The 26,449-nt window shown below is 40.5% G+C and overlaps 1 protein-coding gene across 21 annotated transcripts in view; it reads right to left on the minus strand.

Moving 5' to 3' along the window:
• Nucleotides 1-26,449, minus strand: part of LIMCH1 (LIM and calponin homology domains 1) — a 312,143-nt gene that overhangs the window by 66,685 nt on the left and 219,009 nt on the right. For 12 of the 21 annotated variants that reach the window (XM_044767755.2, XM_044767751.2, XM_044767754.2 and 9 more), the window contains 3 exons: nt 26,297-26,407; nt 19,185-19,380; nt 13,449-13,701 (listed from right to left, as the gene is read on the minus strand). In XM_044767755.2, coding sequence (XP_044623690.1) covers nt 13,449-13,701; nt 19,185-19,380; nt 26,297-26,407 — 560 coding nt within the window. Of the gene's footprint in view, nt 1-258; nt 586-1,055; nt 1,299-3,738; nt 4,042-12,127; nt 12,392-13,448; nt 13,702-19,184; nt 19,381-19,728; nt 20,141-26,296; nt 26,408-26,449 lie in introns of those variants that run through there. The other 9 variants (XM_070505967.1, XM_070505966.1, XM_070505969.1 and 6 more) reach the window with 4 other exon arrangements.

Raw genomic sequence — 26,449 nt, forward strand, 5'->3', positions numbered from 1 at the left:
AAGGGTCATTTGCCAAGATTATTGGCATTCCCAGCCAGTGATTTTGGTGACAACAGAATCAAAATGGACGCCTGCCATTTAACTTCACACATGTGCCTCCCCCCAGGGTGACCTGCTAACATTACTTCTCTGCTAACCAGCAAAAGAGCCTGTTTAAACTATGTCATCTGTGGAGGTTTCTTTATCGTCCTTCAGCAAACTCTGAAAGCAGCAGTGACTCCCATGCAGCTCTCCTTGCACATGTATGGTGAAAAATACCTGAGGTCATTTTGTGGATTAAGTGCTCGGTCTTCCTCTAAGCTAGACGTGGCCGCTGCGGCGGAGGACACAGAGTAAGGTTGAATCTTGCTGCCATGACTGATGACTTCTGCATCCTCCCTAGGCCCGGCCTTGCCAATGCTGAGACGCTTCCATTTCTGCTGATCTATCTCTGTTACTGGTCCAAAGTGCACAAACTTCTGCCTGGGGCTGGCAGCTGTCTTATAGGCCCTTGCTTTGCGGCTGGCAAAGTCATCACGGATGGCAGTCTCTGCTTTAATTTCTGGTGAAGGTTCAGGGGCACAGATGTGCTCAACACCTCCATCCCTAGTCAGAACCAGAAATAAGTTCCAAAGGTTTCTAAGGCAAGTACACATCAATAAGAAGTGCTTTTCCATTAATCAATCAAATGAAGAAATGATCATTGCCTTGCCTAGATAAATAGTGCTTTAGTCTTCTATAGCTTTTCAAATATCACTTCTAATACCATAAATGATGGCATAAGAAAATCTTAGGTACAACAAAATAATTCAAATTATTTAAAAATCGAGTTTAAATTCCTTACAGTAAACAAGCCTATGAAAATAACCATTCATAATAAGCAGGTTGAATTAAAAAGGATGCTTTCCATCCATGTGGCTTAAAGTTTTAGTATTAATGTTTCAAATTATGAAAACTATGCTCTGTGTTTTGAGATGCATTTTTTCTGGCCATGAAAATAAAAAAACGATAGAAGAATAAGCATTTGATTCCTTCAAAGTTAAATAATACCACTGCCAAGGGAAAATATGACACACCTCGTCTTTCCTGACACTTTCAGTCTCTCCCACGTCTCCAAGTCGGCTTCTGTTATTTTGGAGACTGTGACAAAGCTCGGGGCCTCACGGTGAGGGGCAAGGCTGCCCTGAATTCTCCGCTGCGCCAGGTCATCCTTGTAAAGATCTGGCACCTTCCTGAGTCCCTCTTCCGCAGGTTCACTCTCCTGAGCCCGCATAATACAGGTCACCATCGACTTCACCTCTTCTGTTTGGCCCTGACTTCTGTCAATTTGATCCAGGCCCCAAATCACCGGAAAAATCAGGTTCAAGGAAGGAGAGCAGACAAATAGAATGTCAAGCATGGAAATTCAGAGGCTGAGCACAGAACAATATGATGGAAGCACCTTTGCCTTTCTCAAAAATATGGAATCAATTGGAGCCTCAATTACTTTCGTCTATTCTGCCCTTTTGACACTGTAATGAGATGGAGTTTTTCCACCAGATGATAGTCTCTAGTTTAGTTTAGGAAGAGAAGCCAGGGCTCGCTGAAAGACTGTTAAGAATGGTAATGAGATTTCGGTTTGACAATAATGATGCCCAATTCCCACACTATTCAGGTTACTATAATGAATTCAAGTTTTCTGATTGAATCCCTGAGCCCTCTTGGAATGTCTTTTACTGCACCAGTAAAATGTTAGTAACGAGCTTGGCATGATCCAAATTCTAGGATTAGTTTGGAGATAGCTGGAACGTTGTTCACATATTAAACATTTCAACCACAAACCCCTGCATGATCAGAAAGTACATTTAAGTCAACTGTGACAAGAAAGTTTCAATGTTCAAACTCAGTCTCTGCTTCCTGATAGCATGAGTTAGGTTTGGCTAATATAAACCTGAAGAATAAACACAACGTATCCTCTTTACCGGGGTCCACAGAGTCAACACCCATTTGTTTCTTGTGTTAATAACTGTTGGCTTTTACTGATGCTAAAACTGATATTTTCAATTGCTCTCCTAAGATGTGAATGTTAGATGGCTAATGCTGACAATACTGTAATTTAAACCAAAGCTGTGGCATTTATATGCATAAACATTCTATCACATTAAAAGTCAATTTCTAACTAAATATGCTTCTTGAGATAGAAAATCTCAAAATATACACAAATAGGGCTATTTATTTTTTCAAAATATATCATCCAAGCCAGAAAACCAAGAAGTATTCTTTTGTTACATGGATGACTTGGTGTATTTGCAGAGCCTATGCAAATAGGAAGGCTACAGAATCTTCTATTGGCTTTTAGTTTGGGGAAGAGGAACAAGGAAGAGCATTGCAAAGAGCCACGAGGGATCCTTCTTTTTTCCATCAGTTCTTTGCCTAAAGAGGTCATGGGCTGTCCCAGACCCAGAGCTGTGTTCCTAAACACAGGGTCAGGTGATTACAGACAAATAAGCTGGAAATATCAGGAATTAAAATTGCATGGAGGAGAAAGGAAAAAAAGAGATACAAAAGCTACTCCTTTTCCTAACTCAAGTTGCTGGTCCCCATCAATATGCCTTGATGCTGGTCAGTTATCCAGAAGTCTTTGTTTCACTTGCAACAACCGATCCCACAGGCCCTCCAAGAATGAGCCTCCTGAAGCTATAATGTGTCCTATAAAAAAGTTGTGCCAGGTCTTCTGTGCTCTGATCCCTGTTCTACATCCGGGGATCTTTCATGTGTTTTGTATCTGGTACTTCATAAAAAAGAAAAAATAAAACCAAAACTACACACTAACTATGCCACTGAGTTCAATGAAAACTACCCAAAAAACTATTTTAATTGTGTAAAACATAGCTGAGATACTTATATTCTCAGTTCAACAGGCTTACAAGCCTCTCAGGCAATAGGCAAAAAGATGACAATTAAATAATCAAGATGTGAACTCTAACTGATTCTGATACATGGAAAAAATACAAGAATGAGGAACCCTGCACAATGAAATTTAGCAAGCTGACAGCTTAAATGAAATCATATCCCTCTTAGGATAAAAATCATTGGCTAATCCCATTTCACTACAATTTTCCTTTCCCAAATTAACAGGATGGGAGAGAAGTTGGGAGAAGGAAACTCATTTAAAAACAATTTCCATGATAGAACAAATAGAAGTATATTATATTTTATATGTTTGAGAAGTTTTTTTCATGAGAAATATCTATCATTAAATGTCTAGGTGATCTTGCTGGTGTGAGAGAAGAAAGAGCAAGCCTCATTTTTTTCCTCTCCAATATCTAAAAGGAGCTAAGAAGAGAGAAGAGTTTATATTTATAGCTAAGGAATAACTATGATTTCTGCCTCCTATTAATGGACTGGGGAGGCCTTGAGAGGTGACTGTTCCCTGGAAGGCAATGGTACACATCTGTTTGTGCCAATAATGCCAATCTATGACACCAGCACCCATCTGTGGTGATGTGCCCAGATACAGCACATCTGCACACAGGAGCTCAATATTTATTTGGCAAATTCAGCCCTATTTTGAATATGGCCATTCTACTCTCTGCCATCTGCACTTAGGGTAGATTGGATAGCTGGAGTTCTACTTCAAAATAAACCACCATTAGCAATTATACGTAATTGGGGCAGGAAAGAGAGGAACAAGGGGCTATGATACAAATCACCTTTGCTTAATTATGTTTTCTCTCGCTCTCTTTCATACATACACACACACATACACACCGTGCAGACCTTTTATATTCTAGACTTTTCTTTTCTGAGGTTCCCTTTGAGAGCTGTCTGCTGCCATCTGATTTCTTCACCTCTTTTTTTGGGTAGGGCCCATAGAGGAGTTGATTCAGTGGCACCATTGGCTTGGTCTGGTTCATCCTTGCTCTTCTTGCAGCAAAGTCATCTTTCTCAAGATCAGGCAGTCGACGTGCAGCTTCATCTTCTGACTCCGAATCTTTGCCATGTTGGTGGGTCAGGAAAGGGTTTTCTTTGCGAAGGATAATATCGCGAACGGCTTCTTTCTCATCACTTAATTGCTTTTGACTGATAGAGCAAAATTAAATGGAACTCTACATGTGATCAGACCAAAAAAATTTCAAATCCCCATCTCCAGACAGACAACTGTGTTGTTAGTGAAATGTCTTCTCAATATCATTAGTTCAGATGACATCTGTTTACTATTTTAGTCCAGAGTTGCACCATAGTTAGGGCAGGTTTCAAAACCTTGAACTTAGCCAGCTACTAGCAATATTAAAAACTCATTTAATTTACAGGGCTCCATCAGTATCCGAAAGGCAGGATCCTAAATGGCTCTGAAAGTGACAATCCACATTCTTTTCATGAAATTGGGAAAAGTAGGCAGCTTTTTATTGTTGTTCTTTTTTCTCTAGCACATTAGCAATGCACCCAATAGATCCTCAATTTGTTTTGGACGGACAGGGCAAAAATTTGAGCCACCAAGAAACTGACCTGAGGGAAAGCTAATGAATGCAGCTGGGTGACAGCACACCTAGAATATGTACTAGATTGCAAAGTGTAAGGAAGGTGTTTCTGCAGAGCTGAGCTAACCTGAAACATCTGGAATAGTTTATGACCATGCACAGGATGGACCTGAGGCAGAAAAGCTTATCTTGCCCTGCACCCTCCCATCAGTAACCCTTTCTTCCATCTTCCGCCCCATGACTCTCTACCTCCCAGCTCTTTTTCTTTGTTATATGCTAGATATCAAGTAAATTGTCATAAGACATTTTGCCAAAATGGCTTAAAAATTATTACTTTGGGCTATTTCCATCTTCAGAGATCTTGAAGGCCCTAAACCTTAAATTTCTAGAGGAATGCAGTTTAATGGAGGAATATCAGGACTTTTTTTGCTTTGTTTGTTTTTTGTCTTTGTTGGGCGGGGTGGGGGGTGGGAAGACCATTGACTGTGCCTATCTGATATTCAAACAAACTCCTCCCCCCTCCCAGTCATAAGATCAGCCTTGCTTCTAAGTAATAATAAAGTGTTAAAACATTTTTTTAAATCATTTATTATCTTCTCAGTTCATAAAGAGGATAAGTAAATAAAATATCTTGACTTCTAAAGAAAGCTGACCTACTTTGTATCGGACTTCTGAGAGGATTAAGAGCAAATTCTTCATCATCAAAGGACGACTCATCTCAGAAACGAAGACAGGAAGAATTAGCCTGGCTAAGAGTAAAATGAGCAATGAAACTCTGTACTGTGGTTGACCAGATGGCCCACTGTTGCTCTGCCTCACACCGCTGCAGAGGAGGCCATTTAAGACTACAATAGGCTCTCACTCCATCTGACTTTGGAAAATCAAATCACCATTAGTCATGCCCAGTAGACTCCTTCTCACTGCTAACCATTGTTCTCAATAAAATTGTAAAACATAGAATTTAAAGGTTGTTGTTGGTGCTTTGCTCCCTAAATAAATTTATTTCTTAAAATATGAAATCTTGCTCTTTGAGTTGCACACTTAACTCTCAGTCTCCTGTCTGGCCACTCCTGGACGAGGCTCGCTCTCCTCCCTGCCTTCTTAGCCAATGGGTCTGGCAAGTACCAACTGGCGTTGGTTGACTCTGGCTATAAAGAATGGTCAATGGGAAATGACAGGCCACTGAGTTAATCTCTTCAAAAAGGCATTGTTTAAAAAGCACACTGATGATAACAATGAAGGTGGCTAATGATTATTGTGAGCACACTATGTGCTAGAATTCCTTCTAGTGTTCATTCATTTAACTCTAATAAGAACCCTGCAATGTTAGTGTTTTTAGCATTCCCATTTTGCAGAGTGGAAACTGAGATTACGTTAAGAAATTTGCCCAAGGTCAAAGCGCCACTACTTAAGTCAAAATTCAAACCCAGGCAGTCTGGCTCCAGAGGTCCTGTTCTTAACCACTGTGCTATTCATTAAACAAAGGACAAGGCCAGGAACAGTTTTGAAAGCAGAGCATCATGCAAAAAATAAGGCATTATTGTTACTACAGAAGTAGGAGAAAGAGAAGTATTTTGGTTACTAAATAAAGAGATCCTGTGAGTTGTGCTTAGAATGGAGTTGTGGTTCGCATTGTTGGTTACAGAGGCAATGCTCAGCCAGGATTAATGACAGCAGAATGCTAACTAATCTTACCCTACAATGCTTGCACAGGACTTTACAGTTTACAAAGGCCCTTTCAAATTCATTATCTCATCTCAGCTGATCCAACTACAATTCCAGTACGGGAGCAGACTCCTAGCTAGAACTTCTTAAGCCCAAGAGCTGCACTCTTTCCATTTTTTTGACCAGGGGTCCTGGGTTTCAATCTCCTCCAACTCAGGCAAAATTCTTTGGAATAAAACAGATGCATTTATGCAAATGGCCATGCCAATTTGTGATGTTAATTTGTGTCAGGAGAATCCACTGCCTGATGCATGATGTGAGAGCACAGCCAGGCTACAAATTCCCTGGGGTGTTTCTTTCTAGGCTAAATGCCCAGTGTTGCAGGACTCTTTCAAGTGATCTCAGTTTCGATATGTGGACTTAAAAAAAAGGGGTGAATAAAGCTTTCCGTATCATTGGCCACTTAAAGCCACACTCCACCCACTTGAAAACCAGTCACAGTGACTGATTTTCCACTAATTGCTTGAATCCCGTAAATTCAGAGCATCAGGGCAGACTCAGAGAAAGAAAAAAAATAATGACACAAATTCTGGGCTGGTACTGTTGGCTATGAAGTAGTAAATAATATGTATGAGGCAGAAGAGTAGGATTGTGTTCACAGGTATCTAGTTACCAAAATATTTAAGTGACCTTTTATAATGTACTCTTCTTTTTCTCTTTTAAGGGCAGTCTATGTGAAGCTTCAGCATATTCTATTTTAGTTTTCGATAATTACAACTCTCAGCAGCTAGTACATTCCAGATACACTAACCTTCATGACAACCCTGCAAGATAGGAATTATGATGCCCACTTTGCAGAGGAGAATGTTGAGGTTTCTAGTTCCAGTCACCTCAATTTAGGTAAATTAAGTAAATTTCAGGGGTAGACCCAGCTGTTTGGCTTGATGTTCACTGGGAGGTTCGGCATGTTTGTTTTTTCCAAGTCATTCACAGATAAGTTGCTTTGAGAAGAAGTTAGTCTGTGGGCACAGCTTCCTTCACTTAGAAGGAATACAGTCCAGTAGGAAATGAGAAATACCAAGTCTGGCCTCCAACCTGGCAAGCCTGTCCAGCCTCATCTAAAACAAGTCAGGCTATCTTTATAGGAGAGATTATGGGCTCGAAGAAGGTGAGGGGGAAGAAAAAGCTCTTCTCAAAGTTTCCAAGGCTTATATATTTCAAAGTGAATGAGACGATGACTTAAACTAAGAAAGAGCCAGCATTTTCTTTCACCTCCTTTTACTTGGCAACACACAAAGAACCAGCTCAGACTGGCAACCAGTTTGTTCTATTGAAAGAAACTGGGCTCTCCTGAAAAGCCTGTTAGGCCTCCTGGGAATGTCATGGGCAACCCCAGAATCCCCCTTCTTCACCCAGTGTCCAACAGGGCAGCTACATCCAGAGTCGCAAAGGTTCACGCAAGTTATGTGTCTGCCCGGTCCCTGATCCCCAAGAATCTGTTCAGCAACGATCCGTAACTCAGGCATCTGGTAAGGAGAGAGGTAGAGGAAGATGTGTCTGGCACTTAGCTGCATCTGCTCTTCCTCTAAAGGTTTCTAAAATGTCTATTGTTCCTTGGAGCTTTTTTTCCCTCTGTAATTAATTACTATGTGGCTGAGAAGATCCACAGACTAGCAGAAAAGACTGAGTGCTGAAACATATGAAAACAATTAGCAAAGAAGTCCAATCACGTGAAACCTATAATTCAGCTCAAAAAAAAGTTTACTTCCCCAATGGGAAACACCAAGGCAGAGAACTCAAATCTCCATGGCATTTTAATTCAGGGGAAGTGAATCTTAGTTCTTATTTTATCCTCTTAAAAACAGAAATCTTGGCTTCTTTGGCAGGATTTCATATTTTGCAGTAATTAAGCTAACAATCATAAACTAAAATAGAAGAAAAAGTAGTTTATATATGTTTTACTTCAATGGCAACTCTAATAAATATTAAACTCCACACATTTATTAAGAAGTTCTACTTTCTGTCCCTTGACGCTAAGATACCTCCTAATATATTGCTTGACAGGAAGCTTGGGATTTCTAGCCTTCTAAAACTCATGTGAAAATGAAATAACATGCGCCTTTCCTCCTTTTTATATATTGTATTAAAAATAATACATGGAGGTGTTTGAGAATACTTGGGAAACAGCAAAAAAACACAGTCTACAAAAGTACAACCTTGTTCTACATCTATATGCCTTCTTCCCTCATCCATGATTCTATACTCTCACCCATCTCTACAAACACAGACTTTTCCAGTTAAGAAATGGGCCACAGGAAGTATCTTGGGCCTCATGTTGGGTTCAGAGATGTCGGGGCCAGAATTCCCCTGGATGGCAAAGACAGGAGACTGAGGTTGCAATCCTTTACAAGACATCGGCATATTCAAATGCTTTATGTTCTTATTTTCTAGACACCAATAATCCTTTTCTTTTTTTATGATATACATTTCATTCTAGTTAAGCTACTCTCTGCCACATTCAAAGCAGGATCCCAAATGTGGATAAACTTAGAATGACTCTCAACTCTGTTGTGGGCTGCAAAAAAGTAAGTGACAAAGACACAGACATACCAGGCTGGTGGTATGGAATGTATAAAACCTTTATGAGAGAGCTAGCAGCTGAAAAAAATCTGTCCAACAAATTAATTCTGGGTGTTTGGAGCCGCTGTGTCACGTTGCTACTGGGACAATCTCTGGGAATATGCATAATTTCCCTGAACCCAATTTTAAATACAGATTCACAAGATCTAATGTGTGATGACATTAACTAACCTGTGAATTTCTGCTTAATAGAGCTAACTTGGATGAAATATGTAAAAATTAAGCCAGATAAGAAGAAACGTGGATAGGAGCAAAAAGTACTACATAAATACTCATCACTCAGAATTACAGTTGCAAACTAACCATGATTCTATGTTTGTCCACAGAATGGGAGTCGTCATAAAAGATTTCAATGTTTTTTACAAAATAAACTTCCCAGTTACTGACGTGGCACAGTACACTCACAGTAATTCCCAGCCTTTGCCCAATCTCTTCTTTTTCCTGCATCATCATGATTCGTGGGTGTGCTGAATTACCTTAATGTAGCTCCCTACTCGTCTCCCCTAGCTCTTTTGGGTACTCTAAAGATGATATGGCAATTCTTCAAAAAATTAAAAATAGAACTACTATATGTTCCAGAAATCCCATTTCTGGATATTTAACCAAAGACTTGAAGTCAGGATCCTGAAGAGATATTAGCACGCCCATGTTCATTGTGGCACTATTCACAATAGCCAAAATGTGGAAACAATTCAAATGTTCATCAATGGATGAATGAATAAAGAAAATGTGGTACATACATATAATGGAATATTATTCAGCTTTAAAAACAAGGGAATTCTGCAATATGTGACAACATGGGTGAACTTTAAGGACACTATGTTAAGTGAAATAAGCTAGTCACAGAAGGGAAAATACTGCATAATTCTACTTACACAAAGTATGTAAGAGTCATATACATAGAATCAAACAATGGAATGGTAGTCGCCAGGGGCTAGGGGAGGGTAAATGGGGAGTTGCTAATCAATTGGCATAAAGTTTCAGTTAAGCAGGATGAATAAATTCTAGAGATCTAGCGTACAACATTGTATCTACAGTTAACAGCACTGTGTTGCACAGTTAAAAATTTGTTCAGTGTAGATCTCATGCTGTGTTCTTACCACCATAAAATTTTTTTAAAAAAGGAAAAATAAATGGCAAAGGATATGAGGCAATTTACAGAAGAGGAAACCCGAGTAGTCAATACACATGACACAATATTCAACCATATTAGCAATCATGGAGAAATCAAATTTTTTTTTTTGAGGAAGATTAGCCCTGAGCTAACTACTGCCAATCTTCCTCTTTTTGCTGAGGAAGACTGGCCCTGAGCTAACAACCATGTCCATCTTCCTCTATTTTATACGTGGGACACCTACCACAACATGGCTTTTGCCAAGCGGTGCCATGTCTGCACCTGGGATCCGAACCAGTGAACCCCAGGCCGCCGAGAAGTGGAATGTGCGAATGTAACCGCTGTACCATGGGGCCAGCCCAGAGAAATCAATTTTTTTTTTTTTTAAAGATTTTATTTTTTCCTTTTTCTCCCCAAAGCCCCCCAGTACATAGTTGTATATTCTTTGTTGTGGGTCTTTCTAGTTGTGGCATGTGGGACGCTGCCTCAGCGCGGCTTGATGAGCAGTGTCATGTCCGCGCCCAGGATTCGAACCAACGAAACACTGGGCCGCCTGCAGCGGAGCGTGCGAACTTAACCGCTCGGCCACGGGGCCAGCCCCCAGAGAAATCAATTTTTTTAAATGAGATCTCTTTTTTAACTAAATAGACTGGCAATTTTTGAAAGTGATAATAAAAACAGGAAAAAACAAAGATGATGGCGTCTTTGGTAAATTTTAGCTTTAAGACATGACAGATGTAATAAAAATGAAAGTACGTGTGTCAAGGATATTAAGATTAAAATTTTTGTAAATTCATACTCTGACCTGTGTCACTTATTTCCTACTCCCACTGTGCCCTAGACTTGAAGACAGAAACAGGAAATGTCTGAAAAATGGTACATGGTAAGGGGATATTATTCATTTTTGTATTCTTAGCATCTAGCCTGGTCTCTGACACAAATAGATGCTCAAATGATATTGAAAATGTATGTATCTGACAAGGTCTCTGAACCAAAATTTAAAGAATATCTAAATTTGTTTTTGTTTTTAAGATTCTATGACAATACTCTTCATTACTTCAGAAACCCAGAGAGCTGCTTGTAACACAAGCACGATTTTATGTTAGAGTTTTCTAGAAGCACATACATGTTTACGATAGACATACTTATCTGTGGAACACCACAGGCAGGAAGAAGTATACACTTTTTTTTTATCAATATAAAACTATTCTAAGATTAAATCCATATTCATCAATGCTGGAACTTTCAGTTAAGACCTAGACCACAGAAATAACCACATACAAAGTTGTACAGAGAAATGGAAAAGTTCCATTAAGTGTGAGGGAGACAAATGTGGTGCTGTGGTCAGAACATCTAAATCTGACCACCAGGGCAGTGGTAACCAGCTCTGAGACCAGCAAGTCACTATCACTGAGCCCCCGTGTACTCTTCTTGAAAATGGGCATGCCACCTACCTCGTAGGATTAAATGGAACAGTAAGTGGTAAAGGAATTTCAATTGTCAAATTGTTAAGAATTTCAACTTGTCAAATAAATTTTGGTCCCACTATTATTTGTTAGCACCTTGGTGGTTATTAGATGAGAAAACTTAACCAGCTTCTCAAAACACTACATAAAACTGTAGAACTATAGTTTTCTGTGACTCTGAGGGCTGAAGGTCTCCATCTCACATAGAATATGAAGCCATCAGGAGTGAATACTAGTGCCTTTGTTACAATTAAGAGAAGTAATTACTCCATTCTTTGTTTTTGAATCAGTATGGTTTAGAAAATGAGCCATATAAACCCAGTCTTTCTTACGACTTCCTTAGGACAAAGAAAGTATGTGGACTTTTGTAAACGAGCCACTCTCCAAAGGGAGTGTTCCCTGTTTCAAAGGAACTATTTTCTTAGTGATGTGTAAAGTAAGATAAGAGCCATTTAGGAATAGTGTGAAAAATAACAAGCCACAAACAATCGAAAAACAAGATGTTATTGCTAGGTAAATCTCACAGCCCACAAATGACTGACCACAAATACTTGACTAGGATAAGGTCTAATCAAGCAGCAATAAGCTCACTCTCCACCTCCATTTCAAATAACCAAGTATTTAGCAGAGACAGGCCGGCCCTAGCTATCAGTTATTTCTATTTGCTCTGAGTGGGGAATAGTGATGCAACAGGAAAAGCATGAAGTGGGAAAACAAGATGGAAAGTCCAACACGCCAGACAGACTCCGACTCCCCAGGCATGCACAAAGCCAGCCCGGCCAGCCTCAGCCTGCAGAGCTAACCTGGCAAAGCGCTGTGCTGCTGGCATGACCTTGATTCCAGCTTGCTCTAGCCTTCTGTGCTTTTGGATCTCAGCAGCATCTTTTTCTTCAGAATTGGGAGCTGGTGCCACCACAGCCGCCTCTGGAGAAGGCTGCTCCTTACCACTGCTAGTGGGTAACTCTAACCCACCATCAGAAGACTTCCCACCAGGATCCATCTGGACGACGGGGTCCTCTTCACAAGACCCCACTTCACTTCCCTCTTCCTCTATTGTTTCAGGATAGCTAGTGAGTTGGACAATATGGTTTACCAAACTAACAGACTGGGCTGGGGAGCAGACCACATGTCGTCTCCTGGTCATTCTGATATTACTTTCCACTTAAAAAAAAAAGTCATAGCATGCAATATGATCCTGGTAACGTGAAGAAAATTAAACGTAGCCATTTGTTAATTAATACAATGCATCATAATCTCAACATTGACTAAGAGCTATTTCAAAAACGATTTCTGCTGGAAAGGTAAAATTTGTTTTGTTCAGTAACTAAAACTTTTAATCAAATGTTTATTCAATGGAAAATCACAGATAATAAATGTGGACTATGCGAAATAACCACGCAATGATCAGAGTGGTTTTGCTGAAAGGATTAGACTAGTTTGTAAGTTTCTTTTATTGGACTATAAAGTTCTTGAAGGCAGGGACTCTATCTTATTTACTATTGGGTCAATAATGCCTAAAAGATAGCACTTAGCATGTAGTAGATGCTCAATAAATACTTCTTGACTAACCAAAGAATAAATACAAAAACACAATCAGAGATTAGGGAAAACACTGCTTGTTTCTCTAAAGAGATGAGCAGCCCAATGTATCTTCCATTTATTATGAGTTTCTACATGTGATTCTGAAGCATGTTCCATGCATCCCTTACATACTACAGGTTATATCTAGATAAGCATTTATCTAGATTAAGTCTTTTTGCATAAAGATAAATCTTTCTGCACCTAATCTAACAGGAGTGGGAGTCAGGCAATCTCCACAGAAGGATAGGGCTGACAGATCTGTTCTCAATGTCCTGTCAATAGAGCTGGTTTCAAAAATCTGCTCATTAGACAAGTATTTGTTGAATGCCTACTGTGTTGTGTGCCAGGCCCTATTCTAGGTACCCTTATGATGCTTGTATTCTATCATCACAATCTCTCTAAACACCTGTCCTGCCCACCTCCATTTGTCATCTTACATCAAGGTTCTGAAATGGCCATTTGAGTTCACTGGTGTCCAGGAACTGTCATTCCTGTACCACCTGCACTCAAGCCAAGGCGGGAGCAGTGTAGCTCAGGCCTTACCTGAAAGGCCTCTCCCCACCCAGGGGGGAGGTGGCGGTACTCCAGCTCTTCCGATATTCCTCTCGCTCTGCTTTCTTCTTTCTCAGAGGAGCGGGGACATATGCCGTCTGATTGCTTTTGTTCGGGAGGTACTGGTTAAAAGGCACGGCTGATTTCGGCTCACCATGGGAAGTCCGCCGCGCAGACATGTCATCCTTCTTCACATCTGGCAACTTCCGATGTGGCAAGTCAGATTCAGAGTCACTTCCTCTCCCTGGGGAAGAGAGGATGAGCGGTGAAAATGTGCGCTGGGCTAGCAGCAAAGTTCCCGATGGCAGGTATGCAATACTAGAGATGTGGTTAAATCTGTAGGTTCTGGGGATTTCTTCCTTAAATTATTCACTTAGCAAATCCAAAGTATCAGTCTAAATTAGTCTACTCTGGGAAAAAGTCTCAACTCTAATCAGGAAAAAAAAAATGTCAAATTAAAAAAATCTCCATTTTTTTTAAGACTATCTATATCTGAGAATTACAACTAGCAACACATTTGCAACAGCCCTATATGCCTGCTGAGATTCTGCAACTCTAAAAGAAAAAACACAAATTAATCAATGGAGGTTTTTTTTGTTTTTGTTTTTGTTTTGTGAGGAAAATTAGCCCTGAGCTAACACCCATTGCCAATATTCCTCTTTTTGCTTGAGGAAGATTGGCACTGAGCTAACGTCCGTGCCAATCTTCCTCTATTTTGTATGTGAGTGGCTGCCACAGCATGGCTTGATGAGTGGTGTCAGTCCGTACCCAGGATCCAACCATGCGAACCCAGGCCACCAAAGTGGAGCGTGCCAAATTAAACCACTACGCCCCCGGCTAGCCCCAAATCAACGGAGTTTTTACTGAGCACCTGCTGTTGCATGTCTAACACTGTGTTAGATATTCTGACAAATAAGAATTATAAAGGATTCTGTCTTTGAGGTACCTTTAACCAATCCGTGAAACATTTGGAGGATATTAGTTACAATCAAGGAGCACAGATATATAAGAATAATAGGAATTCAGGAAAGTGGCCAATTTGGATTATACCAAGGGTTTGCCTTTCAGGAAGTGGTTTGAGTTATAATAACTGCATATTCCTCTATATTGGAGTTCTTCCTGGTATCTATTGCTAGAAGCAATCTTTTCTTCCTGGGAACCCTGTGGCCCCATCTATTCTTTGCTTCTGACTCATTATACTTTCTACCTTGTATTTTGAGAACAAGGGCTTTATATCATTCTCAGTATCCATCACAGTGTCTTTGTACACATGGGCATCCTCAAATTATCTGATGAATAAATGAATTGGTTTGGCTTAAACAGTGTTTTAGACATCACAGAGGAATTCAATGTTGCCAGCATCAGTCTTTTGTTAGGCAATAGCCCCAGCAATTATATTGCCTCCTTGTTTCCTGAGTCTCATCTCACTAGATAAGATCTATAGAGTGAAGCTGTCATTAAAACAAACACTATCATTACAGGTAGCTTCCATTTGAAGTTGGTTGAAAACTCTTAAAGAATGAGAGAGAATTGTGAGCTTATTCAACTCCCATAATAGCAAGGAGAAAATTACCTATTTACACTTATGAAAAGAGCCTTAAAGTAAGAGTCAAGAGAGGTGGCAGCCTCACAGAGAGGGCAGAGTACAGGTGTTAAGTCAGATCCACTTCATTTTGAGCTCTGCCACTTACCAGCTATGAGACTGCATTTGTTATTTCACCACATTATGCCTCAGTTTTCCAAACTGTAAAATGATCATAATAATAACACCTACTCAAAGGGCCATGGGGAGGATCAGATGTATGGAAACTACTGGTACAGTACTTGGTACAGAGTAAGTGACTAATAAATGCTGACTACTCTTTACGTCATTTTAGTTCTGGGATCTGTCAATAACGAGCTGTGGGCTCCTAGGCTTTTCTCTAACCCATTTGACTGTCCTTTTCTGAAAAATGGGAATGATTTACCCTGGAGATGAAATGATTTAATGGCTTTAAAAAGACTATAAAAGTTAAAAGCATTGACCATAAACAAGTTGTTCATTGTTGCAGATGAAATATTCAGTTTATGAATAATTTATGTCACTTTTTTTCAATCTCCCTTCTGAAGTTTTGACCATTTCATTACTGGTTAGTTATTAATTCATAACTTAGGTCCCTTCCCACCCCAAGTCTTTTATCAAGGATCTGTCTCAGTGTCATAAAAAATGTTTAGAGCCCCCTGTGAATGGCTTTATAAACAAATGCTAACCCTACCTTACCCTGCCAAGCTCTTAGTTTGTTTCCCTATTTCACATTATCCCTGTTTCACGAAGGTGGAAACAGGGGCTCAGAAGGCTGAAAGAGCCCATTCTCCATGGCTGGTTGATAACAACTCTGGGCCTCCAAGTTCTGTTCTCCAGACTCCCAGCCCACTGTTCCTTCCTCTGCAACACACTTCTGGAAAAACGTCGTCTGCTTAAAGCATCCTGACTAGGGGAAGCACTGCACTTTACTGAATAAACAAAAGAAAGAAAACCGATTCTTCAATCAACAATGAAGGCTTAGTCATGGGTTACAGTTGTCTCAATTCTAACAATCCTATAATTTATGAACTTTGTGTACAATATCTAAAAATATATTGTCTATAATATACTGAATGAAAGTCTCAAAATATGTTGTTGAACACATAAACAGATCACCACCACCCCCCCCCCCAATTACTCTTTGATGAATACCTTCAACAGATACTTCAGGAAAAGTTAATTTGCAAACGCCCCAAGGCAGAGTGGCTCAGTTGAAAGAAGGGTAGCTTTCTGGACTCAGAGATCAGGGTCTAATTTCACACACCAGCTATGTGACTCTGGGAAATTTAAACCCTCTGTACCCCAAACTCTTAAGTCCTCATCAGAGACATGAAGCTGATAATCCAGCTCTCATAGCTTGTTGAGGATTAAATGAGACGGCACAAAGCACCTAGGAAGTGGCTGGAATGGTGTACCTTCAGTAAATGGTAGAGCTCTTCTGATCTAAGGCTGACACTTCACAAGATTCTGACTTTACTTCATCCTGAAAACATGGACATATATGAGGGTGGCTTCTCTATTTATGCCCAAAGTTAGGAAACTGCAACATAGCACATGACAGTGATGGCATTATTTGATCGGAGTCTGATCCTTTCTTTCCACGGGGCTACAGTCCTCTCCTTTCCAGCAAGTCTTTCTTTTTTTATGTGTCTTTGCCATACACATCCCCAACCCTTTGGTTTTTTATCTTCCTCTAGCACTTTAATTTCTCTCATTCCTTATTTCTCTCCCTTAACTCATCTTTTATATAAAAGGTAAGAATATTCATTTAACAAAATGCATCATATCAATAAAATACGTTTTTAATTTTAAAAGCAACTGAGTGGAAGGTCTGTATTTCCTCTTCAATGAAGCCCATTAAGTGGCCTCAGAAGGAATGTTAATAAAGCTGAGGAATTGGCACCTATCTAGCAAGACAGATAGGCTGAATTAATCCTGGGGACCCACAGCATCCCTACCAGGAGGAAGCTCTTTTGTCCAACCCTGAATCACACCACCTGAGTGTGGCTCTTGATTGTCCCTATTGAAGGGTCAGTGGGCCTCAGTAATAATAAAACAAAAGCTCTCCATACTGACCCAATATAGAGCTGGAGAATTTCATGGCAAGACTTTCCTAATTGATTGTGAGTCCTAGGAAATAAATTTTCAAGATTTTTAAAAAAATTGTTCTTCTAAATTTGAAAGTGTTTACTAGGACTAGCAATCTTCTTGATTAGTATCATTTAAAAAAATATACCATAAACTCTAATGAAATTCAACATCTATGTGGATAAAACTATACTACTTTTTTTAGGTAGATAAAAAAATTGTTGTTTTTCTTTAAAAACCTCATTAGGTCTTGATTAGTTTACAAGAACATAAGCCTGAAGCTATCAGGCTGATTGGTGAAATCTGTGTTAATATGCTCTTTCATGGATGATGTTTTGTGAGGCTCAATTTCATTTTGTCTTTAGATGGAAAAAACATTTATAAAAAGACCTTAGCTTATCAATCTTAATTGCTGCAAACTTAATTGTGCCTCAGCACATATTAGTACAATACTAATAATCGCCATCTCAAATTCTTTCAAGATGTGGCTTGTTAAAAACTCTGAACCTCTCAAAGCTGGTGACAGAATAAAGGACCTACATTACCAGTTATTAAAAACACAGGATAAAGAAAATTATAATTTTTAAAAAATAATGAAAATAATATGGATGGAGTAATTTGGTTAAGATATGTTTTGTAAAAGTAAATCTACCTTCTGGTCAAGTTAAAGCTCAATGAGATCATGAACTTGGTATTGTAACTTCTAATTCTGTGGGTGGTACTTAAGATGTCATATAAAATCTTAGAAATGTTTTCAAGCAGCTCACAATGCACCATGGAATTCTTTAGGACTCACATATTATGTGGCCCTGAGGCTAATCTATTGGTTGGAATGTTTAAGTACAAAACAAAAGCGCGAGTTTAGTCATTCTAGAATTTAAAAAATCTATTAGACAAACAAAGAAATGTGGGTAAATTAAGCTTAAGAGTGTAAATTTTGGACTCACACTTTCTGAGGCTAACATTGTTACACTACTTGCTGACGGTGATTTCTGTTATTTAACAATGTTAGGTCAATTATTTAACTTCTCTAAGGTTCACCTGTAAAATACAGAAAAGAAGATACTAAGTATCTCCTTATCTACGCTTAGGACTAAATGAGATGCAAGGTGTCTAGCAATTAACTCAGGACCTGGGCACATCCAATACCTCAGTAATTTAGGAACAGAATTTTATAGCTGAAAGGGATCATTTAGCTACAAGATAATTTTCATCTCAGACAGTAGACTTAAGTCTCTAGAAATATTAGCATCAATCAAGCATTACTTAAAAAAAAACAAGAAAAAATTCCCCACCAGACTTCAAGTCTTCCTGCAAGTTTATACATGCAGAACCAAGCCATCTTCCCTTCCTAAAAGCACAAAGGTGCAAGATAAGTAAGGTATACAGCTTCTGGAAAATACACATTAAATTTGTATCAGTTGCATCTTTTGTAAACAAAAATGATCATTCCTTACAGGTGATGTAAAATCCATGGGACTTAAATCAAACCCAGTCCCAGAACAAACAGGCAGTCTGGGCTGTGTACTATACATTAATGGCCACCTGCATCGCTCCAGTCAATGGTCAGGTATCATAAGCATCGAACAGCTTGCCAAAACCGTGCCAATTAAAGTTTCACAATCCCAGGCTTCAGAACTTTCCTAAGTATGTGTAGTGCATTTCCAGTTTGCTGGAAGTTGATCCATTTTCACTTATACAGTGTGGTACTCACTCAAATATTTCCCTTCCTCCTACCCAGAGTATATAAACCTTCCACACACTTCATGAGCTAATGGTCTGCACAGTGTCTTGATTCACTGAGACCAAGGAAGAATGATGTAACACATTTTCCAATAGAAGATACGCTCACTGAAGCAATGTTCAAACAAACTCTTGGCAAAGCCAACCAAAAGTCTAAGGACCAGGAAAAACAGCACTAAAAGACTTTCCTTCCACCACCTTAGAGTTAACAGTTTCCAGCAAGGTGGACATGGAGTCCGCCTTCCCCATGCCAATCCATCCGCGGGGGACAAGGCAGCCCTTGTTACCATTTAATTCTAAGATGTGCAGTTTATACAAAGGCTCCAACCTACCATCGCTGCTTCCCCTGAGGACTACATCTGGCGAAGGCGTCTGCCGGGAACGGGAGCCGAAGGAGTCCAGGCTGTCAAAGGAATCATCTCTGCCGTGCCGAGGGGGAGAGAGGGAGTCGCTGCGCTCCGAGTCCCAGCAATCAATGTAGCCACTGTCTCGGATGCTACGTTTAGGACTCTCAATGTCATCCGTCTCCTGTCCAAAAATAAAACGAAAGGATTACAGACATTACAGCCACAGACGTAGAGCCTCCAGGATCAGGAGTCTCCAGGGGGCTCCAAAGAATCCTGCACATAGCGTCAGGATGGAAAGGTTATGGCAACGATTATCATCTGCGAGTCAACATTTCATTCTTTAACCCTCCCTCTTGCAACTTTCCTGATTAGAAAATCTCACACATTAAAAAAAAAATTTTTTTTCCCCAAGTAACTCATCCTCCACAATGTTTAAAAAAAAAAAATCAAAGGAATTAAGAATAAAGATCACAAAGTTTGGATTCACAAGAATACAATGACAGATGAAAACAGAAACGAAGACCGTAACCTTGACCCGTCTCTCGGAATCCATAACTGCATGTCTTTTGTGGGACCCAGCCCCTAGGTCAGCCGGCGACTGCTCCTGGGTATGCTATCTGGCAAATGCACACAGCATTTGTTTTTGCAGCAGAATCAGTTCCGTGAAATCCTGGAGGAGCATGCTTCCATCTCCTGCTACCTTGAAGGGAAATGTCTGCTCTGAAAGGAAGCTGTCTTTCTGAGGCAAAAAGTTAAAAAAAAAAAAAAACGGCAATGAAAAATATGCAAAATGCTTTTCCTGATGCCTCAGAAGAATCCAGGCATGCTCTCGCTCTCGCTCTCGGCCAGCTCTTGGCGCTGGGGGAGCTGAAAGCACTTGTGGCTGACCCACATGTTCAGAGCCGTGAGAACAATGGCTGTCTTTGACAGCCTGTGATTATAAATTCTTTCCAGCGCAAGCAGCACATACTAAAACACTGAAACTCCAGCAGGAGAAAGGTCAGTCAAAGCCATCCTCACCCTGGAATTATAATAAAAGCCTTGTTCCCGCCAATGTCTTAGCATTAATTACAATAGTCCCAGCTGACGAAAACAAAAATAACTCCGGTCACTCAAAGATAAACCTCCATTTAATCTCGCCCAGACTGTCGCTTAAAATCAGGGCTGCGGATGGCATTGTCAGAGGGGCATGTTCTCATCTGCAAAGACTGGAATGTCACACTGTGGATTTCCTGGGATGCTCAGGAAGGTCCTCTCCACATTCCCAGTAGAGAGGAAAAATAAATAAATATCCTCCACGTTAGGGATTTTGGAAACTGTCTAAATTGACCAACACGCCCACTGGAGCCAATGCCTTTGTAGGAAGTGCCTGTGCCAGCTGCTTCTATCAATTATATCCAGATCCTCTGCCACATTCCCCAGCGGGAGGCACTCTGGGGGGACGGGGTAGCTGTAATGCACAAGGTACACCCAGGTTTTGCATCAGGAGCAGGCAGCAGGAGAGAGGAGAAGGGCAGAGCTGAGAGGAGCTCCTCGCAGGCTCCACACAGAGGTCCTGATTAGTGCCCCTGAAGGCTGTCACATAGACTGGGTGAGTCCGGCCGGCCGACATGACCCTCCAGAGGAAGGCGGAAATTCCAGTTATGGAAATTAGGGTAGCTTACTTGTAGGTCAAAAGTTAACCAGGACTTGAACAAAAGCCAGGCCTGACTAGCTGGAAAAGAAAGAACTCACGACTAACTGAAAAGTATAGATCTAATCTGGATGTGGTTTCATCTTTAATTTCTTTGGAAATGCAAGTAATTATCTTGGATTATTTATGCACTGAGAATAGGCCAAATGGCTAAAAAATAAAGGTCACTTTTATTGAACACTTACTATACATCTGAGGCTATGCCTGATGCTTTTTGTAAATTGTATTATTTAATCCTCACAGACCCATCTCCCTGCAATGATGTGGTTAGCATTGTCTGCATTTTACAGAAAAGAATCAGAGAGGTTAAGTAACGTGACTGAGGTCACACAGTAAGCAGCAAAGCTGTGGTTCCAACACAAGACACTGTCTCTAAATCCCAAATGGTAAAACCCAACAACGTTTGCTCAACTTTGGTGTAGTTACAGCTGCCACCATCAGCATCATCACCTCTTCTAACTACTGGACACTTACTGCCTCCTTATTCTGTGGATGATGCTAACCTGGATAATGTCCCTTCACTAAATGCTTTTTATGCCTAGATCACCAAACTATAAATACTGCAGAAAAGAGGCAGTGTAGGGTGGGTTAAGAGCATGGTCTAGGAAGCTCAACTGACTGGATTTAAATCCTGGCTCCACCCCTTGTCAGCTGTAGGACTTTAGGCAAGTTATTTTACCTGGCTCAACTCAGTTTTCTTATCTGTAAAATGGAGCTAATAATAACATCTTTCTCACAGGATTGCTGCAAGGATTAAACATGTTACTATACGGAAAGCATTCAGAAAAATGCCTGCCCCATAATCAGTGCTCAAAAAGTGTTAGCTATGGTTGTAATTATTACTATGTATTCATTTGGATACGTAAATGTCAATAAATAAATCATGCAAAATTTATAGAAGTAGTTATACACACACTGATACTCTCCTCCTTCTCCATGTATAGCCCATATCTAGACGGGGCCAAATTTCCCATCAAGGAGGGCAGACTTTCAGGGAGCTGAGCCAGTGGCCACATCCAGAAATGACACAATTCCACAAGCTGCTTGACGCAGCATTACAAAACTGGATTTTCAAGAAAGTAAATCAGAAAGGCTCCCCTAAAGGCCCAAATGTCTCCCCGACTCCCACCCTACAAACCACAGGAGAACAGAAAGGAAGAAAGAGAAAGTCAACACATTTCTTGGAACCTCAGCTGCTTTCTCACAGCTCGTAATGGGAAAGAAAAACAGAAAGCCTGTTCTGTTCATGACTGTGTAGAAAGCCAAGAATAAAACCTTCGATCAAGTGAAAGCTGGAAGCTGAATGGCATGGCTAGCTTGAAAAGTGAAAACCAAGCCACCCATGGCCATCCTTGGCCAAGCTGATCCCTTGGAAACTCGGGGTGAAGCAAGAGGCTGGTTCTCCAGCCAGAGATAAAGATGTGGACATCAGCTGGATGGACAACTGTACTGGATTCCATCAAACCAACTAAAGTGCAGTTTTTGGGGAAGAGTGGAATATATAAAGCAACACAAGGGCTAGCACAGTGTAAATTCGCCTTTCTTGTGGTCTAGCGATGTCGCCTATGCTTTTCATCTAGGAGCCCAGGAGCATTCTGTCTTCTACAGAGAGCACTCTGGAGAAGGGAGATAAGATTTCAATCTGTCCGTTGTGCTAACTGCTAGTTGTTCTAGTAAAAGCGTGTTAACGAATGGGGAGAGAACTACCAGCTTCCACAACACTTTCGGATTATTCCCTTCATCTGTTCTCTTCTTATCCCCCTTTGTCAGCGATAATGAGAACCAGCCAGGGTTGGTGGATGACTTATGGTATCTGAGAAACTCCAGATGCCTTTGTTTTCCACTCAACAATTTATGATTCCTTTGTGGTTTATAAGGTGGCTAAATCCTGGAGTGTTTTAGGGTTCTACTTTTCCAGCCTGGTGACCCATCTCCACCCACCACACTCTGGTTGGTGAAGCTACTCATTCCACAGATATTTACTGAGGATCTTGTATGTGTCAGGCACTGTCTTCGTGCTGGGGACACAAAGTTCTGCAAAATCAATAAATACCCTGTCCTCATGGGCCTTATGTTCTAGTAGGGAAAACAAAAAAGAAAAAGAAAAACAGGCAGATGAATACAAAGTTGGATGGTAAGTATCATGAAAAAATAATGCAGGTTAAAGGAAAAGAAGTTGAAGGCGGTTGCTATTTTAGGGAGAGGTCTGTGCTTGCTCATCATGCTCTCTGCTCTTTATCCCCAGGTTCTGGTGAACACCCCTCACCTCCTGAAACAGTAGTGGCTTAGGCCAATCATGGTACCCCTTGCCCCCGGTCACAGTGACTAGTTCAGGAATAGGACTCACACTGGGCCAGAGTACACGTCTAAGAATTTTACAGCTGGGGCCAGGGGGAAGAATTCCCTTGCCGTTCTGGGCAAGGACCTGGAAGCAGGTAATCCTGGGGATGCTGTTGGCCATACTCCCTAATGTGAGAGAATGTTTGCCTATAGGAGGAGAGAATGAGTTCAAGGAGACACAGGAAGAGATGAGAGAAAGACATGGAGAGGGAGAACCTAGACTGTTGACTTTCTAGTTCCAGTCCCTGAGATCTGTAGGACCTCCCTAGTCCCCAGGGTTCTCCCTTCAATCTCAATATTTTCATAGTAATTCCCCTTGTTCAGCCTTGGGGTCCCTCCTTTGGGAGACCTTTTTCGTATATAGCAACAGCAACCTACTATGAATACCCACTATGCGCCAGAGGCTTATGCTAAGGCCTCTACATGTGTTACGTGTATTACAGAATTTAACAAGTTACACCATAATTAATGATTTTTATGCACATTTCTCCTACTACAAAAATAAATACAAAAAATCTATAGCTAGTCTCCTATGTGAAAAAAAATTTTAATTTCAAATTTATTTCAGCCTGTGTCTGTGCAGAAGAGATTCCAGTTGCCCCTAAATATCTGTTCTCCATTTCTTCTCCAGTGAAAATACCCAGTTTTTAGCTGACATAAAGCCTACTTTTCCCAAGTCTTTCCTTGCAGCTAGGTATGGATGTGCGACCAAGTTTAGGTCAATAGGATGTGAGCAGAAGTGTAGTGTATGACTTCCCAGGAGTGTGTTTAAAAGGAGGGTACAGGCTTCCTTCCCCTCGTCTCTCCTTTCTCCTGGCTCAGATGTGGACATGATGGCTAAAGCTTCCACAGCCATCTTGGACCAGCAGGTGAGAAGCCATGGATTGAGGATAGTGGATCAAAAAGAGAGAAGGAGCCTGGGTCCCTGATGATCAGCAGCCCCTACTAGCTCTGGACTGCTGACATCCAGACCTCATTTATGTGAGTTCTAAATAAAATCCTATCTTATTTAAGACACTGTTAGAGTTTCCTTCATTTCTCAGCTGAACCCAATCGTAATTGATAAAATGAAAGAATATATATTCTAGATAAATTCATATTTCCAGGTGTTGGATAGACCTGTGAAGTTCAGGTCAACTACTCTCTATTTAGAGATATGGGAGTACCACAGCTGGCTATTGTCATGCTTTGTCCAGTGGTACTAACTACTCCCTCATGCTCTGTGACGTTGTCTACATTCATTAAAAAGGGTAACAGCTGTTAACAGGTCATTTCAAGGCAGGTGAAATAACTAACCGTCTCAAAAGAAAGGGAAGGTAGGAGAGTTGAAGAAACTAACAGCTGTTCAGATTATACAGGGGCTGGACTAGTGGCTAGAAATGTCAATAACGAGAATAAATCAGATTCCAAGAGAATCCAGCAGCGCAACTGTGAGACAGAGCTTTTAAATAGTTTTAAAAAGATGACCCAACTATCATTATTTCAAGTCCAAAGTTAATATAAAAAAAACAAACATTTAAATTTCACAAATCCAGACTGAATCTTACCTTTGTACTTTCTCTACCAACAGAGCTAGATGAAAAATTAAAGGACAAATAAGAGTTAAGACTAAGAAATGATGTGTTGTGTTTGAGTGTGTTTATTTTATTTTTAAAGGAATTTAGCTTAAAGGACTTTGTTTATATGCCTTACGACCAATATGAAAGCTTTTGTCCATTTATAAATATGTGAGCCAGATTGGCTCTAGCCAAATGTAAAGAACTATAAGGACTATTAGCTTTATTTTTTTTGGTAATTTCGTCTTTTTTTTAAGGTATATTTTTTTTGGTGATGAAGATTGGTCCTGAGCTAACATCCGTTGCCCATCTTCCTCTTTTTTTTCTCCCCAAAACCTGAGTACATAGTTGTATATCCAAGTTATAGGGCCTTCTAGTTCTTCTCTGTGGGACGCCCACCTCAGCATGGCTTGACAAGCAGTGCTAGGTCTGTGCCCAGGATCTGAACCAGCGAACCCCAGGCCACTGAAGTGGAGCATGCAAACTTAACCACTATGCCACCAGGCTGGCCCCCGTTAGCTTTAATTTAAGGAGAGAAGAAGTTATTAGAAAGTTGGAGCAAATTCTTGCTTTCAGAATTAAAAGAAAACCTGTACAGCACGGAATGTCTCTCAATAAAGTTTCATTAGTGCACTGAGTTTGCATGTTAGGGAAAGGAGGAAGAGCAAGGCCTTAATTATTTGTGCTACAATATGGGCCTTATCTAAAACCCATGGATGCTACTGATTACAAATGAGCCTCACCTATTCACAAAGGCTGGGTAGGTGGGGCTGCACCTGGGTAATACTATATCCTAGTACTTTGGATGAGTTACTCTATATTGCTGAACCTTAAAAAGGAACACAGGCAGGCACACACAAAACACCCCACTGTTTCTTTGACAAATTCCTACCTTAGGTCAGTCTTTCTCATAATCCAATAAACAAATAACATTTTGAATGTCATAAAAAATGTTCTCCAAATTTCCAAGTTATTCAGATACAATGGCCAAAAGATGCACATCTCAGAAGAGAATGCTTCTAATTTATCACAGCCTGTCCAGGGTGGATACCCAGGCAAGAAGTTGGCTGACGTTACCTCACCCACACCAAGGCGACGAGTAAGCAAAACGACCTTTAGGACAAAAGTGCAGAGCAAGTCTTCATTTTTGTATAATACTGCATTGTTTAATTCAGGCATCATTCCCCCACAAAAACAAGCACTGAGCTCTCTGGCATACAAAACCATATACTGACAGATTGAATTTGCTCTTTTGGAATTAAATTTGGATAGAACTCAGATCTCCCATTCTCTGAAGGGTATAAAATACAAAAGTTCAGGTAAGTGTGGGATGCATGAGGCAAAGACATCATTGGTAAGACAAGTACCACTGGTCATTTCCTTGAGTGCATGACATTGGCCTGAGCAATTCCACCGCGAGGAAATGTAATGATCTTAAAAACAAGCAAATGTGTTGCTCACCCACCTTGTCTAAAATCTCATGGGATAAAGAAGAAAAGCCAAGTTACCTTTCTCATCTGAGCCAGCAAGCCTTCGAACTCCTTCAGGTTCAGTGTCGTTCCACTATACGATGCACAGCTGTTGGCTGCTTTTCCCAGCCAGTAAATGGTCACCAACACCTGTGAAACAAAACCATGCACAAGAGCAGGAAAAGCTCACCT

Source organism: Equus asinus, chromosome 3, assembly GCF_041296235.1.
Source record: "Equus asinus isolate D_3611 breed Donkey chromosome 3, EquAss-T2T_v2, whole genome shotgun sequence".
NCBI lineage: Eukaryota > Metazoa > Chordata > Mammalia > Perissodactyla > Equidae > Equus > Equus asinus.